Genomic DNA, 14067 nt, shown 5'->3' with positions numbered 1-14067 from the left:
AGGCTGAGGCAGGAGAATTGCTTGAACCCGGGAGGCGGAGGTTGCAGTGAGCCAAGATCATGCCACTGCACTCCAGCCTGGGCGACAGAGCAAGACTCCACCTCAAAAATAAACAAACAAACAAACAAACAAAAAAAACTGCAAGAGCAATTCAGGCGGGAGTATCAGCACGAACAGAGGTGCTGAAGCTGTAACATGGTGCATGCTGGGGATGAGAGCATTTCAGGTCCTTGTGACTAAACCTGGGAGGCAAGGAGTGTTGAAAGATGGGAGCAGAGTGGTGAATAGGGGCCAGGTCTTAGAGGATCTCGTTTTCCATTCAAAGAAGTACTTTTTCTGTAGGCCAGGGGGGATCATGGAGGACTTTTAAACATGGTTGGATTTGTATTTTAGAAAGGCAGCTCTGGCTATGGTGTGCAGGGCAGATGTAAGACATCCCAGAAGGTGATGAGATTAGGAAGTCTGTGGATCCTCAAGTGGGGCCTTTAGAGAAAAAGATAAGGGGTGGCCTCAAAGAGAAGGGGAAGCTGGCTTGGAACAGGCAGCGAGAGGTACTAACGAGAAGAAAAGGAGGATGTCTTGGGGCTAAGATATGACCCCAGCCCAATCCTGCAGCTCCCATCTTGAGCCCATCTGTGTACCGCAGGTCTTCAGCTCACAATCCTAGAGTTCTTACCCCAGCTCCTTCACATACCCACTCCTGGAGGCTCTTTGAACTTCATTCCAACTTCACCCTCTCATGTCTTCCCATCTACTGGGGACAGGACCCCATCCGTGCCCACACTGTGAAATCCACAACTAGTGACTTGGAGCTGGGAGAATCCCCAGTTCTGCTGTAAATAAGGAGAAGGGTGTTTCTTTTTTCTTTTCTTTTTTTGATATAGAATCTCGTTTCGTCACCCAGGCTGGAATGCAGTGAAGCAATCTCGGCTCACTGCAACCTCCACCTCCTGAGTTCAAGTGATTCTCCTGCTTCAGCCTCCTGAGTAGCTGGGATTACAGGCACGCACCACCACGCCCGGCTGATTTTTGTATTTTTAGTAGAGATGGGGTTTCACCATGTTGGCCAGGCTGGTCTCGAACTCCTGACCTCAGATGATCCACCTGCCTTGGCCTCCCAAATTGCTGGAATTATAGGTGTGAGCCACTGCGCCCAGTCACAAATGTGTTTTTTTTAATCACAGGTAACTTCTTTTTCCACAGAAACATCATTATATGGTAGTTAGGCTGTAAGGTATTATTAGTACTGTTTTCAAGAGTTTTGTGACTAAGGTAGGTTTTGAAGACTTGACTAGGAAGCTGCACATCATCTGTATTATTTCTACAGGGATATGTATTCAGAACACATTTTCGAGGTGAGGACAGCCTGTTCACTGCAGTACATATAGATTACCAGGGCCTAAATTTAGCTCAAACACACTAGCTCACAAGGGAATCTTCTAGGTTAGGGTTCTTGCCAATGATGGGTTGTTGCTGAAAATGCAAGCTTTTGAACTCAATTCTCACTCGGCAAGATTTAGAGGAAGCCATGGACCCATTCATTCCTAGGTTCTCATCTCTGTTCCCAGTATCTCTTATGACTTGGACAAGTTATTAATGCACCTGAGCCGTCTTTTCTTCATCTGCAGAATTATTCTTTCTTTTTGTAGATTTGGTGTGATATTAAGTGAAATAATGTATTAAAACCATAGCTTAGTCCCTAGCAAAGAAGAGACATCAACTAAATGTCAGTTTCCTTTCCCTTTCCCCTTCTTTTAGTTGATTGAATTTATGTTTCACGGAGAAAAATAGAGGAAAGTACTCTGACAACAGTGTGTGTCACCAGAAATCTAAGCGCTTGGGAGGTCAGGGGAGAGGAAGGAAAATTTGCAGTTGCTGCCTTCCCAGCCATCTTTCCAACTGGGAACATCCCCCTTCCTGCTTTCTATCAGGAATGTTACAATCTATATATCCATTTTCTCAATCCAGCACCTTCAGCTTACATCTGACAAATTCACAGAAGTGCTCTTTGTCCTTTAAGATATTCCAGAAGCTAAAATGACTTAGAAATGAGCTATTTGTATAGGACAGCAGGTAGTCAAGGCACCAGACAGAGGGGATCATTATCCAGGTCATGGCCATTTGCTGGTCACATCAAATCTTTTGGTTTCCAAGGGAATTGCCCTGAATCACATTAAAACTTTGAGGATTTGTAAAGAGAATAGGCCCAAGCACCCTTCCTCTTCTCCTGACAGTTCTGTTGTAACTGAGTTCTGAATGCCAGGCATTGTCCATGCCATGAAATCAAGACATCAGGCAGTCAGGGATCAACGGATGACAAACGGCATAAAAATATCTGTCGCAACCCACTACGAAATGACTGCTTCAGGAGTTTGCTGACAGCTAACTCTGCTGAGCTGAAGTAATTAACTCATGTGTTGGTGTCACAGACAATCTGGGCATTGCTGCTTGACTGCTTCTAAGAAGGGGTTTATTTGGATTAAGTTTAGCAACTGCAGAGCAAATTTCCTTCACTTGCTGTTCCACAGTATTTGAGGCATTGTTTTTTGTCGTGTTTTTCAGTAACTTTCTCACACTTACACATCTGAGGAATTTTCTGGAGAATAGCTCTGCAGTGGCCCCCCAGCAGGGTACCACCTTTCAGAGTTGAAACAGGTCCTGACAGAACAGTCAATGTCATTTCCAATCAGGGCACACTGTGTCCCAAGTTTGCAATTAAAAACTCTGCTGTCTTGAGAAGAACTGTGGTTAATTCCTGGTACAAACCTTGCATCAGGAAAGTCCTATGCCATCGTCTACTAAAGCAATCAAGTGTGAACACCAGTGCAGAGGGGCTGGTCTGGCCTTAACAATCCTCGGATGGTGCCAGACTCGGTCGATGCCAGCTCGTGTGTGTCTTATGCAAAGACCAGCAGCAAATCTCATCAGGGATTGGTTGAGAGCATGCCTGCATTTTCCGATTTGTTCCCCTTGTGTTTGGAGACTTAACAAGACTATCATTGTTGATTTACTTTTTTTTTTTTAATATTGTGCTACTATGACCTTTTAGTCTTGTAACAGCCATGGAGAGATAAATCAAAGTGAATTCTGGGGGATTATTTTTACTATAAAAGACTTTTGAGGAGCCAGAAAGTAGATTAGTGGTTGCCTAGGGCTGGAGGTGGAGGGGGCAAAGGGAGTGACTGCTAATGGGGACAGGATTTCTTTTCAGGGTGATGAAAGTGTTCTAACATTGGAATGTGGTGATGTTTACACAACTTGGTGAATGTGCTGAAAACCATTGTATTGTACAACTTCAAGTGGGTAAATTTTGTGGTATGTGAATTATATCTCTATAAGCTGCTAAAAAGACTTTTGATGGAGAGAGATCAAACAAAACTGCACCTCTGAGAACAAATCAAGATTACTTGCGCCAACCTTAAGTAAATCCAATATTTTTCGTTGCCAGTCACCCAGAACAAACTCCGTTAGGAGCCATCACCATCCCTTGAGAAAAGTCCCTTTGCTATAAGGACTTCATCCATCCTGTAAAGGGATCAGCAGCACTTGGAGATCACCCTTTGGGCCACACTCTGTCCCTTCATATGGAGGTGTAGTACTAGACCCTGGCTCTGTTTTTCTGTGATAGCCAACATGTTTATTGTAGGTGATAGTAAGAACTGTGGCTGAAGAGCACTGGGCAATTATTCATGCTTCACAATGTGTCTTTTGTAAGCCAGTGGAATGATTAGAAGTTAAGCTGCTTCAGACTTAGGATGTGATTTGTGAGCACTGATCATTTCTTTCTCATCACCTTTGGATAAATTGGATTTACGACTTGGACATGAGCAGGCGTTTTTTCCTTCCTTTTAATTATTGGTTTACTTTGGCAAATAGATAGTAATTCAGTGACTGCAAAACAGCCATACAGATGGCATATGTGAGAGAAAGAACAAATTTTCAATTGTGAAATATAAGTTGTCTGAGTTCATTCACCCACTGAAAATTGGTAAAGGTTTTAAAATGTGATAATACCCAGTTTAATCAAGGTTTGGACGAAAAGAGCGATCTTATGGCTCCATTGCTAATTAATTGATGGCCTTAAACATATTCATTTTATTTCAATAATTCTACTGCTATTAACTTATCTCAAAGAAATAATCAAGTAGTCCAGAAAAACAATGCTTAACCTAGGACAGCTTAAATGTTCAACATTTAGAGGAATAAACAGTCCCACAAAACTAGATGATAGAATGTTATGCATAAAACTCACATTAAAAAATATATATACTGACAGAAAAAGGTACTGCAGTACTAAAATGCTTAGAAAAAATAAGAATTTAGGCTGGGCGTGGTGGCTCACCCCTGAATCCCAGTACTTTGGGAGGCCCAGGCTGGCGGATCACCTGAGGTCAGGAGTTCGAGACCAGCCTGGCCAACATGGTGAAACCCTGCCTCTACTAAAAATACAAAAATTAGCCAGACGTGGTGGTGGGCGCCTGTAATCCCAACTACTTGGGAGGCTGAGGCAGGAGAATCGCTTGAAACCGGGAGGTGGAGGTTGCAGTGAGCCGAGATCGCACCATTGTACTCTAGCCTGGATGACAGAGTGAGACTCCATCTCAAAAAAAAAAAAAAGAAAGAAAGAAGGAAAGAAAAAGAAAATGAAATGAAAAAACTAAGACTTCATAGTGAATGGACAATCGTATGAAAGTGTGAACAGGCAGATGTAATGGAGAGGCGGCGGCCCTCGTGGTTGTGCTGAGTGGTGACTTCCGTTTTCTTAAAGGAGATGTATGACTTTGATCGTATGAAAGTGTGAACAGGCAGATGTAATGGAGAGGCGGCGGCTCTCGTGGTTGTGCTGAGTGGTGACTTCCGTTTTCTTAAAGGAGATGTATGACTTTGATCGTATAAAAGTGTGAACAGACATAATGGAGAGGCGGCGGCCCTCGTGGTTGTGCTGAGTGGTGACTTCCGTTTTCTTAAAGGAGATGTATGACTTTGATCGTATAAAAGTGTGAACAGACATAATGGAGAGGCGGCGGCCCTCGTGGTTGTGCTGAGTGGTGACTTCCGTTTTCTTAAAGGAGATGTATGACTTTGATCGTATAAAAGTGTGAACAGACATAATGGAGAGGCGGCGGCCCTCGTGGTTGTGCTGAGTGGTGACTTCCGTTTTCTTAAAGGAGATGTATGACTTTGATCGTATAAAAGTGTGAACAGACATAATGGAGAGGCGGCGGCCCTCGTGGTTGTGCTGAGTGGTGACTTCCGTTTTCTTAAAGGAGATGTATGACTTTGATCGTATAAAAGTGTGAACAGACATAATGGAGAGGCAGCGGCCCTCGTGGTTGTGCTGAGTGGTGACTTCCGTTTTCTTAAAGGAGATGTATGACTTTGAATACCCTTCAATGAACAATGCGTCTTCTGCATACTTTAATGTTACTAATTTTTTAATGATTTTAGTCCAAAGCCTTCCTTAAGAATCTTGTTCCACTTTTTAGAATTAGAATTAGAGTACTGACCATAAATGTTTAACATTCTAATGGGGCAAATTCTATTTACAAAACTTGGAATCCTTGCAGTGTAGAAGTGTTGCCCATATAGCGTGTCATTTTGGCCCTTTTAAATTATTAATGCAACATGAAAGTGCTGAGATGTTAGGAATATTGCCTTCAGTGGGCAAGTAACACAATTACCATTTACAGTGCTTTCTGAAATATGAGTTCATTCTTCTTACATACAATTAATCCACAAGTAAGTGATTGCTAGCACTGGTGGTTCCACAGCTCAGAACATCAGAACCAGTATTGTTGTGATTCTCTTTTTTCCCTGGCTACAAAATTGCTGCTGCAGCTCCAGCTCCAGGAATCACATCCTTATTTGAGCCAAGAAAAAAGGAAGGGGAAGGGGCTACCACAGCCTTAAAGCTTTCCAAAATATACACTGTACCCAACAAACTTTTGCTTAGACTTCATGGGCAAGAGCTCAGTGCTGAGGAGTCAGTGCTGGAGAATGTTTGCCTTTTGAACATCGACAGTGGGAAGTGGCAGTGGAGAAGTGAATTGGGATGACCCTGGGTACTCAGTAGACCACCGTGAGCAGGACATGTTCTTGTAGTGGTTGATCAGTGTGTTTATACAAGTTCATTTTTAAGATTGGAGAGTTATATGCAATAATTATATCTAATATGAGAAAATGTCCTATATGAAGTCTCTGGACTATCTCTGCTAAGTTTTGTCTTAGAAAAGGGCGAGTTAGATGTATATCTTAGGGCTTAATAATTAACAGGAGTGCAGCTGGTCGCGGTGGCTCAGACCTGTAATCCCAGCACTTTGGGAGGCCGAGGTGGCTGGATCACTTGAGGCCAGGAGTTTGAAACCAGCTTGGCCAACGTGGTGAAACCCCATCTCTACCAAAAGTACAAAAATTAGACAGTCTCATAACCTGGCCTCAAACTAAATAAATAGGTAAAATTTTAAAAATGGAATAATTAACAGGAGATTTCAAAATTGATAAAAATCCTGTGCTTTGTCATTAACATATAGACAGGGACTAACATCCAGAGTTAGGTACACGACAGCTGCTTCTTCAATGTGGCGAATTTTTCTCCATTTTAAGCAGTAACTTACATGTGCCTTAAGAAACTACTGTCATCCAACCACCTCTTTTATATTGTCTTTCCCATCCTTCCCAAAAAGGAAGCCAAATTAATTAACAAACTGAAATTTCAAAAGGATGTGAGTTCCCTGTAAGGGGAAGTAGCGAGTCTAAACTTCAGGGGATTTTGTGTGTGTGTGTGTGTGTTTTTTTCTTGAAACAGAGTCTTGCTCTGTCAACCTAGGCTGGAGTGCAGTGGTGCGATCTTGGCTCACTGCAACCTCCGCCTCCCGGGTTCAAGCGATTCTCCTGCCTCAGCCCCCCGAGTAGCTGGGATTACAGGTGCCTGCCACCAGGCCTGCCTAATTTTTGTATTTTTAGTAGGGACAGGGTTTCACCCTGGCCAGGCTGGTCTCGAACTTCTAACCTCAGGTGATCTGCTCACTTCAGCCTCCCAAAGTGCTGGGATTACAGGCGTGAGTCACCATGCCCAGCCTAAACTTCAGTTTTAATTCTGAAAGCAGTGGTTTGGGGAATATCTTAATCTATCAGGGGACAGACAGGCAGTAGAATATTAGGGTTTTTTCCTGGCTATTATTGTGCTCAGGTGCCATGATCTAATCAGTCAGTTGCTTCACTTTCTTGCTGTCCATCCTTTTAAATAGGCAATACTAACAAGAGTTGTCATATTAAATTCTGTGTACCCTTCAACATATCTGAAATCACACTGACTGAACAAAAGGAGTTTCTTAGTGAGTCTTGCCAAGACTCTCAAACGCTTACTTTTCTTTTGAATATTATAAATGGATTATAATTGTTTTTCCCTTAAAATGATCTTTTTCCCCCAAAACTCAATAGCAAAACTTGAAAGGTTGGTCCTTCTTGTCTTCTGTAGTGTCTCTAACAGATAATGCTGTTGATAAACAGGAGCGCACCGCGACCAGCTGCGCTCCTGTTAATCATTAAGTCCTAAGATATACATCTAACTCGCCCTTTATGATAATGATGTCACTGGACGGGGTATTCTCTTTTTGAAGCACTGTGTTTATCTGATGCGTTTAGATGCTTTCTTCCAGGGAAGTTATTTGGCTCAGCAAACTCTCTAAGACTGGACAAAATGGTAATAGGAGCAGTGGCAAAGTAATAACATATATGTTGTGTTAAAAACGTTAATAGCAAGGGCCAGGTGAAGTGGCTCACATCTGTAATCCCAGCGACTCAAGAGGCTGAGGTGGGAGGATCACTTAAGCTCAGGAGTTCAAGCCCAGGAGTTCAAGACCAGCCTGGGCAACATAGCAAAATCAGGTATCTCCAAAAAAGTTAAAAGAAAAAAACTCATAAGAAAACAGGACATCACTAGCTTGAAAACTTTTATTTGTAATTTCAGAATTTCAAGTTTCTTTATTGCAGAAGTGGAAAAGTGAAAACACGTTAGCTAACCAGCTACAAATTACCAAAGAGACTGTTACCAATAACTACCACTAAAATGGAAGAATTGTCAGGAAATGCAGCCATTCTCTGACAGTGCACACAGGCTTTCATTATTTTCCTTCTTACTTTATGTGGCTATGACACCTTTCGGAGTGGTAGGAGTAGGGGGACGCATAAGTCCTTAAAAGAAACTGTTTCTGTGGTTGTATTTTTAGAACACCAAGCTGAAAGGTTATCAGAAAAGAGACGTGAAGCTTGGAGGCCTCGGACCTGACTTTGAGTCCATCAGAGACAAAGTGAGTGAGATGCACATACAGTGTTTCCAGACCTGACTCAGCCCATCTGTCTGTTAGGAAACTGTACGAAGACGCCCTCCAGAATTAAGCCCTAATTCAAATGTGTCACTCGGAATAGAGACCCTTCTAAAATAACATTGGTATAGAGACCCGGACACGCCTCTTGCGTTAAAATAAAAATATTTAGCCCATGTTGTTATATGTATCTGTCTTTTGGTTAGTTTTGAAGGCCTGCATGGCAAAGTGGGACCCGTGCACATGAAAATAAATGTGTATGTTACGTGGTCGTTGGTCTTTCCCACTAGAGTTATCTTGATAATCGTGAAGAGTGGCTACAGAGAAGACACTTAGAGGAAGAGTTTCCCAACCCCTGAAAAGTGCATCCACTTTATTCTCTTTCCTCTAGTGAGAGGAGATCTTCATTTAATGTGTTTTAACTGCAGTTGCACTCAAGGCGTAAAAAGAGAGTATAGGCCGGGCGCGGTGGCTCAAGCCTGTAATCCCAGCACTTTGGGAGGCCGAGACGGGTGGATCACGAGGTCTGGAGATCGAGACCATCCTGGCTAACACGGTGAAACCCCGTCTCTACTAAAAAATACATAAAAAAAACTAGCCGGGCGAGGTGGCGGGCGCCTGTAGTCCCAGCTACTCGGGAGGCTGAGGCAGGAGAATGGCGTGAATCCGGGAGGCGGAGCTTGCAGTGAGCTGAGATCCGGCCACTGCACTCCAGCTTGGGTGACAGAGCGAGACTCCGTCTCAAAAAAAAAAAAAAAAAAAAAAAAAAAAAAAAAAAAAAAAAAAAAAAAAAAAAAAAAGAGAGTATAGTTCAAAGTTGGAAGCAAAAATGAAAATAAATTGGGTAAATGCAACAAAGAAGGTTCTGAATGTGATTTAGCCCCTGTTAAGGGCATACTGGGCGTGCTATTGCAGTGATGTGCCTCCTCACAGAGAGACTATTTCAAGGAGAAACAATTAACTTAACCATTTCACTGCTGCCACCTTACTCTAGGTGATCCCATTTCTCCTGTACAGCTGATAAGATATGCCCAGTATACCGAAACCAGGGCATCACTTTAAATAGAGAGCAGAGAGAAGTAGCAGCACCTGGATTCATCATAACTTTGTTTCTCTGAACAGACGCAAAAATTAATACACCGAAAGGAATATGCAAAACAAGTCAAGGAGTACAACATGAAGACACTATCCGTTCTATCAAAACCACAAACAGAAAAACCACAGAATAAACCTGCTATCCCTCGGCAGAAGGTAAGAAATTCTCAACAAGGCATTTATTTTTTCAATCAGAATTAAAAGGAAACTTTTATTACCGCTCTTTTTTTTTTTTTTTTTTTTTTTTTTTTTAGAAACAGGGTCTTGCTGTCTTGCCCAGGATGGTCATAAACTCCTGGGCTCAAGCTATCCTCCCAACTAAGCCCAAAGTGCTGGGATTACAGGCAGAGCCAACACACCCAACCTGTTTTCTTGTGACTTAAGAAAAACCTGCCCATGTTTTTTGGAACACAGGAGATATTTTAACTACTTCCATTCCTGTAGCTACCCATCATTCACAAATAGCAATGCAATAGTGACACACACACACACACACACACATATACACAATGCTGTAAAGTTAACCTTTATTTTTCTGGAAGTGATTGTCTCCACGTCTTTTCTTCCAAGAACAGTATTTTAAATTTGTCACACATAAAAATTAAATAATCATGTGATTTCTTAAATGAGCAAGCTTCATCATCAATTTTATTTTGTATCATTAAATAAACTTTAAGGCAGTTGTTGTCTTCTTGCTGCTTATATGTCAAAGAAAAGACATATAATTCATTGTTTCTCTCAACTTCATTCCCCTACACTTTCCGTAAGGATTGTAATATATAGGTTCCTCGATTGAAGAAAAATTATTTCATGGAATACAGAATGTTCTGCCTCTCAGATGGCATCAACCATCAGTTGTGATGTGAATGAAATATGTACACAGAGCTTTGCAGTACAAGTCTCTGCCTCAATTGATCTATCCAGTCCCTGTAAGGACACGGGACCCTTTGCACAAGGAACAAGAGATCCTTTGGTGCCTGCAGGAATTTGTACTTCATGTTCTCTTTCACAGACCATCATAGTTTCTATTTATTGCCTTTCTTCCTCAGACCTTGAAGACCTCAGTCCACTTGATTGAGTTTCTACGGTGCTACTTTTTCTTTTTTCTCTAATCCCTTATTTTTTCATGAAGTGTTTCAAGGCAACAAACCTATAATTAGAAATATGTGTAACTTTCACCTACATGCACTGAGAAGTCTAGACTTTTCCTTTCTACATTTTAGAGGTTTTTTTCCTTCTTGCAGGACTGAAAGCGTACAATCCATTTGTATTTCAGCTATCAACAATCTCTTGCTAAAATGCAAAACTGTTATAAAGGCAGGTTTAGAAATCATATTTAGTGATCTCATTTTTATTGTAATGCCTTTCAGAACTGACATCACTGAGAAAAAGACTGCGTTTTTCAGCATCTAGATTGCTATAGAAAGAAAAAAAATTCAACCTCAAATACTTTTTAGATCCTAGGAACAAGAATAGCTGGTATAATGATGGGAGCTCAAGTGTATGTAAACTACAGTGATGTCTTTGGTCTCAAGCTGTGACAAGTCTTCTTTGGATAGAAAGGTCTATTAATATCTCCTTAATAGAAGTTTGGTTTTACTAAGACTTCCAGAAACTAAGTAGACCAAACACATAAGAAGGAACACTTGAAGGAAACTCAGTTTTATGACAAAAGCATCCAAAGGACACAACTGTATGTATTATTCTTCAACTCCTTTTTTTCCACAATATATTGTTTTGGGGCCAATATATTTTGTTTAAACTGTGTGTTATATTGCATTATTTGATCTCCATTTCCACCAATGTCTTAGTAAGTTATAGTGATAGTCTCCATTTATATTATAAACAAACATTTCCTAGATTTAATTTAAGGAATCCAGGCTCACTTCGCATTTCAAATAAAATTTCATCTTTATGCGTTTAGGCTTTGGAATACGCTAAGACCATCCCCAAACCCAAACCATCAAATCTGACTCATCAAGCATCAAAGGAACAAAAAAACCCAACCTATGCTGGGAAAGAAGAAAGTTTACCTGAAATCTCACTGCTGGAAATACTGCAGAACAGACACGAAAGGGAAAAACAGGCTGTGGCTGCTTTCAAAGTCCTTCACATCGTATAGACAACATTTGATAGGAAGGAGACCAAAAATGGTCCAGGAATGGACGCGGAGAAAAGAAACGCCAACCACCTTCTCTGCGTTGAGAGTGATGGCTTATTATTATCATCTATCTGCAGTCCGTGCTTGCTTTCTGCAGGATTTAAAATATGAGGCCCAATTGGATTATGGTGCCATATTTTACTTTCTAGGAAGAAAATTTTTTAATTATTTATTTTCAAATCAGTTAGAATTGGAACTGAATAATAACTAGAGAATAAAGCTTTTGGTTTTACATTGATCTTTTGACTTCTTAATCTCTACCCCATTCCTTAGCATAATGGAAACCTTAAAGTTACCCAGAAATAAATGTAGCTGTGTTTCTCTCTTACCTTCCTAGTAAGAAAAACAAGTATAAACACTTCAGTTTCTCCTAAAATGAACTCAGTCATCCATAAATTTTGTGATAACATTTCAAAATGTTACTAAAATCTCCAAGTTTGGCAAAGGGCTTATATATATATATAAAGTTGAGGCCGGGCACGGTGGCTCACGCCTGTAATCCCAGCACTTTGAGAAGCTGAGGCAGGTGAATTGCTTGAGGCCAGGAGTTTGAGACCAGCCTGGGCAACATGTTGAAACCCCATCTCTACTAAAAATACAAAAATTAGCTAGGCGTAGTGGTGCATGTCTATAGTCCCAGGTACTCAGAAGGCTGAGGCACAAGAATCTCTTGAACCCAGGAGGCAGAGGTCACAGTGAGCCAAGATTGTGCCACTCCACTCCAGCCTGGGCAACAGAGCAAGACTCTGTCTCAACAACAGCAACAAAAGGTTACTGCCCTGACACATTGTCTGGTCGGGGTCTCAGGGATGTTAAGACAGCTGGCTGCCTGTGTCTTCGCTGACCATGCTGTCCTGGGTGGCACTTTCTGCCACTGCCACACTGGCCCCCTCTCTGTAGAATGCAGTTTTCCTAGGTCCAGGAGTTTTGCAGGCAACAAGGACCTTTCACACAGGGCAGCGACTCCTTGCCCCTCTACCCCCTCTTCCTTCCTTTTCCTATAGAGGAAAAGTTCATTTTGGGCTGATCCCTGAGGAATTCTTCCAATTTCTTTATCCTAAAAGCAGTATAACAGGACACTATGTGCTCCAAAATGGGCTTATCTTGTATGCTTTATCCAAAGAAATACACATGATTACCACAGAGATCTTCTCTACTATATCAATAGTGGATTACTTTTTTTTTTTTTTTTTTTTTGAGACGGAGTCTGGCTGTGTCGCCCAGGCTGGAGTGCAGTGGCGCGATCTCAGCTCACTGCAAGCTCCGCCTCCCAGGTTCCCGCCGTTCTCCCGCCTCGGCCTCCGAGTAGCTGGGACTACAGGCGCCCGCCACCTCGCCCGGCTAGTTTTTTGTGTTTTTAGTAGAGACGGGGTTTCACCGTGTTAGCCAGGAGGGTCTTGATCTCCTGACCTCGTGATCCACCCGCCTCGGCCTCCCGAAGTGCTGGGATTACAGGCTTGAGCCACCGCGCCCGGCCAGGATTACTTTATGTAATTTAAAAATATGGTGCCTCTATTGGAGAATCTGCTTATAAACTCAATGAGCCAGACACTGCCCAAACTAGAAGAGGTGAAGCAGGCTTCCGTCAAACAAATCCAGGATGCAATTGATTGGAGAAGTCGCAGCGCTCACTGGTTCAGAAGCGCCATTACCTTTTTGATGTGCAGAGGAATAACATTGCTATGGCTTTGGAGGTTACTTACTGGGAATGACTGCATAGAGTGTATAAGGAAGTAGAGAATGCCTGGACTATCATATATCTGTGCAGAACATGATACGTTGAAAGGAACAAGAGCACATGATAAATTGGGTGGAGAACCACGTGGTGCAGAGCATCTCTGCACAGCAGGAAAAGGAGACAATTGCCAAGTGCATTTGGGACCTAAAGCTGTTGGCAAAGAAGGTTCATGCACAGCCAGTTATGTAAATGTATCTATCCCAATTGAGACAGCCAGAAACAGTTGACTGACTAAATGGAAACTAGTCTATGTGGCAAAATCTTTCTGTATTGCCCTCTACTGAAGTAGATAGTTTCTATCTCCTAAAAATGAAACATTTATTCACTATACTGAGAGAACTCAATCTGTTGGCCAGTCAGATGTTTCCCATCTTTCTTACTCGGCATTTGAGTTGTTCCATGATCACTTTTTTTATTGTTTTTTGTTGTTGTTGTTGTTGTTGTTGTTTTTAGATGGACTCCCGCTCTGTCGCCCAGGCTGGAGTGCAGTGGCACAATCTCAGCTCACTGCAAACTCCGCCTCCTGGATTCAAGCGATTCTCCTGTCTCAGCCTCCCGAATAGCTGGGATTGCAGGCGTGCACTACCACGCCTGGCTAATTTTTATACTTTTGGTAGAGACAGTGTTTCACCATGTTGATCAGGCTGGTCTCGAGCTCCTGATCTCAGGTGATCCACCCACCTTGGCCTTCCAAAGTGCTGGGATTACAGGCATTAGCTACTACACCTGGCCCTATGATAGCTTTTGAG

At 42.1% G+C, this 14067-nt stretch overlaps 1 protein-coding gene and 1 pseudogene across 5 annotated transcripts in view; both read left to right on the top strand.

Moving 5' to 3' along the window:
• The window catches only part of JHY (junctional cadherin complex regulator), a 72447-nt gene extending 60629 nt beyond the window's left edge, over positions 1 to 11818 (top strand). For 4 of the 5 annotated variants that reach the window (XM_030918804.1, XM_010356457.2, XM_010356458.2 and 1 more), the window contains 3 exons: positions 8229 to 8309; positions 9447 to 9575; positions 11344 to 11818. In XM_030918804.1, coding sequence (XP_030774664.1) covers positions 8229 to 8309; positions 9447 to 9575; positions 11344 to 11541 — 408 coding nt within the window. In that variant the 3' untranslated portion in view covers positions 11542 to 11818. The remainder of the gene's footprint in view (positions 1 to 8228; positions 8310 to 9446; positions 9576 to 11343) is intronic. The other variant, XM_030918803.1, reaches the window with a different exon arrangement.
• A 506-nt stretch (positions 11819 to 12324) lies between these two features.
• On the top strand, positions 12325 to 13776 carry LOC104656774 (annotated as a pseudogene).
• Positions 13777 to 14067: the final 291 nt, after the last annotated feature.

Source organism: Rhinopithecus roxellana, chromosome 15, assembly GCF_007565055.1.
Source record: "Rhinopithecus roxellana isolate Shanxi Qingling chromosome 15, ASM756505v1, whole genome shotgun sequence".
NCBI classification, from domain to species: domain Eukaryota; kingdom Metazoa; phylum Chordata; class Mammalia; order Primates; family Cercopithecidae; genus Rhinopithecus; species Rhinopithecus roxellana.
This window is presented reverse-complemented; position numbering and strand designations above follow the sequence as displayed.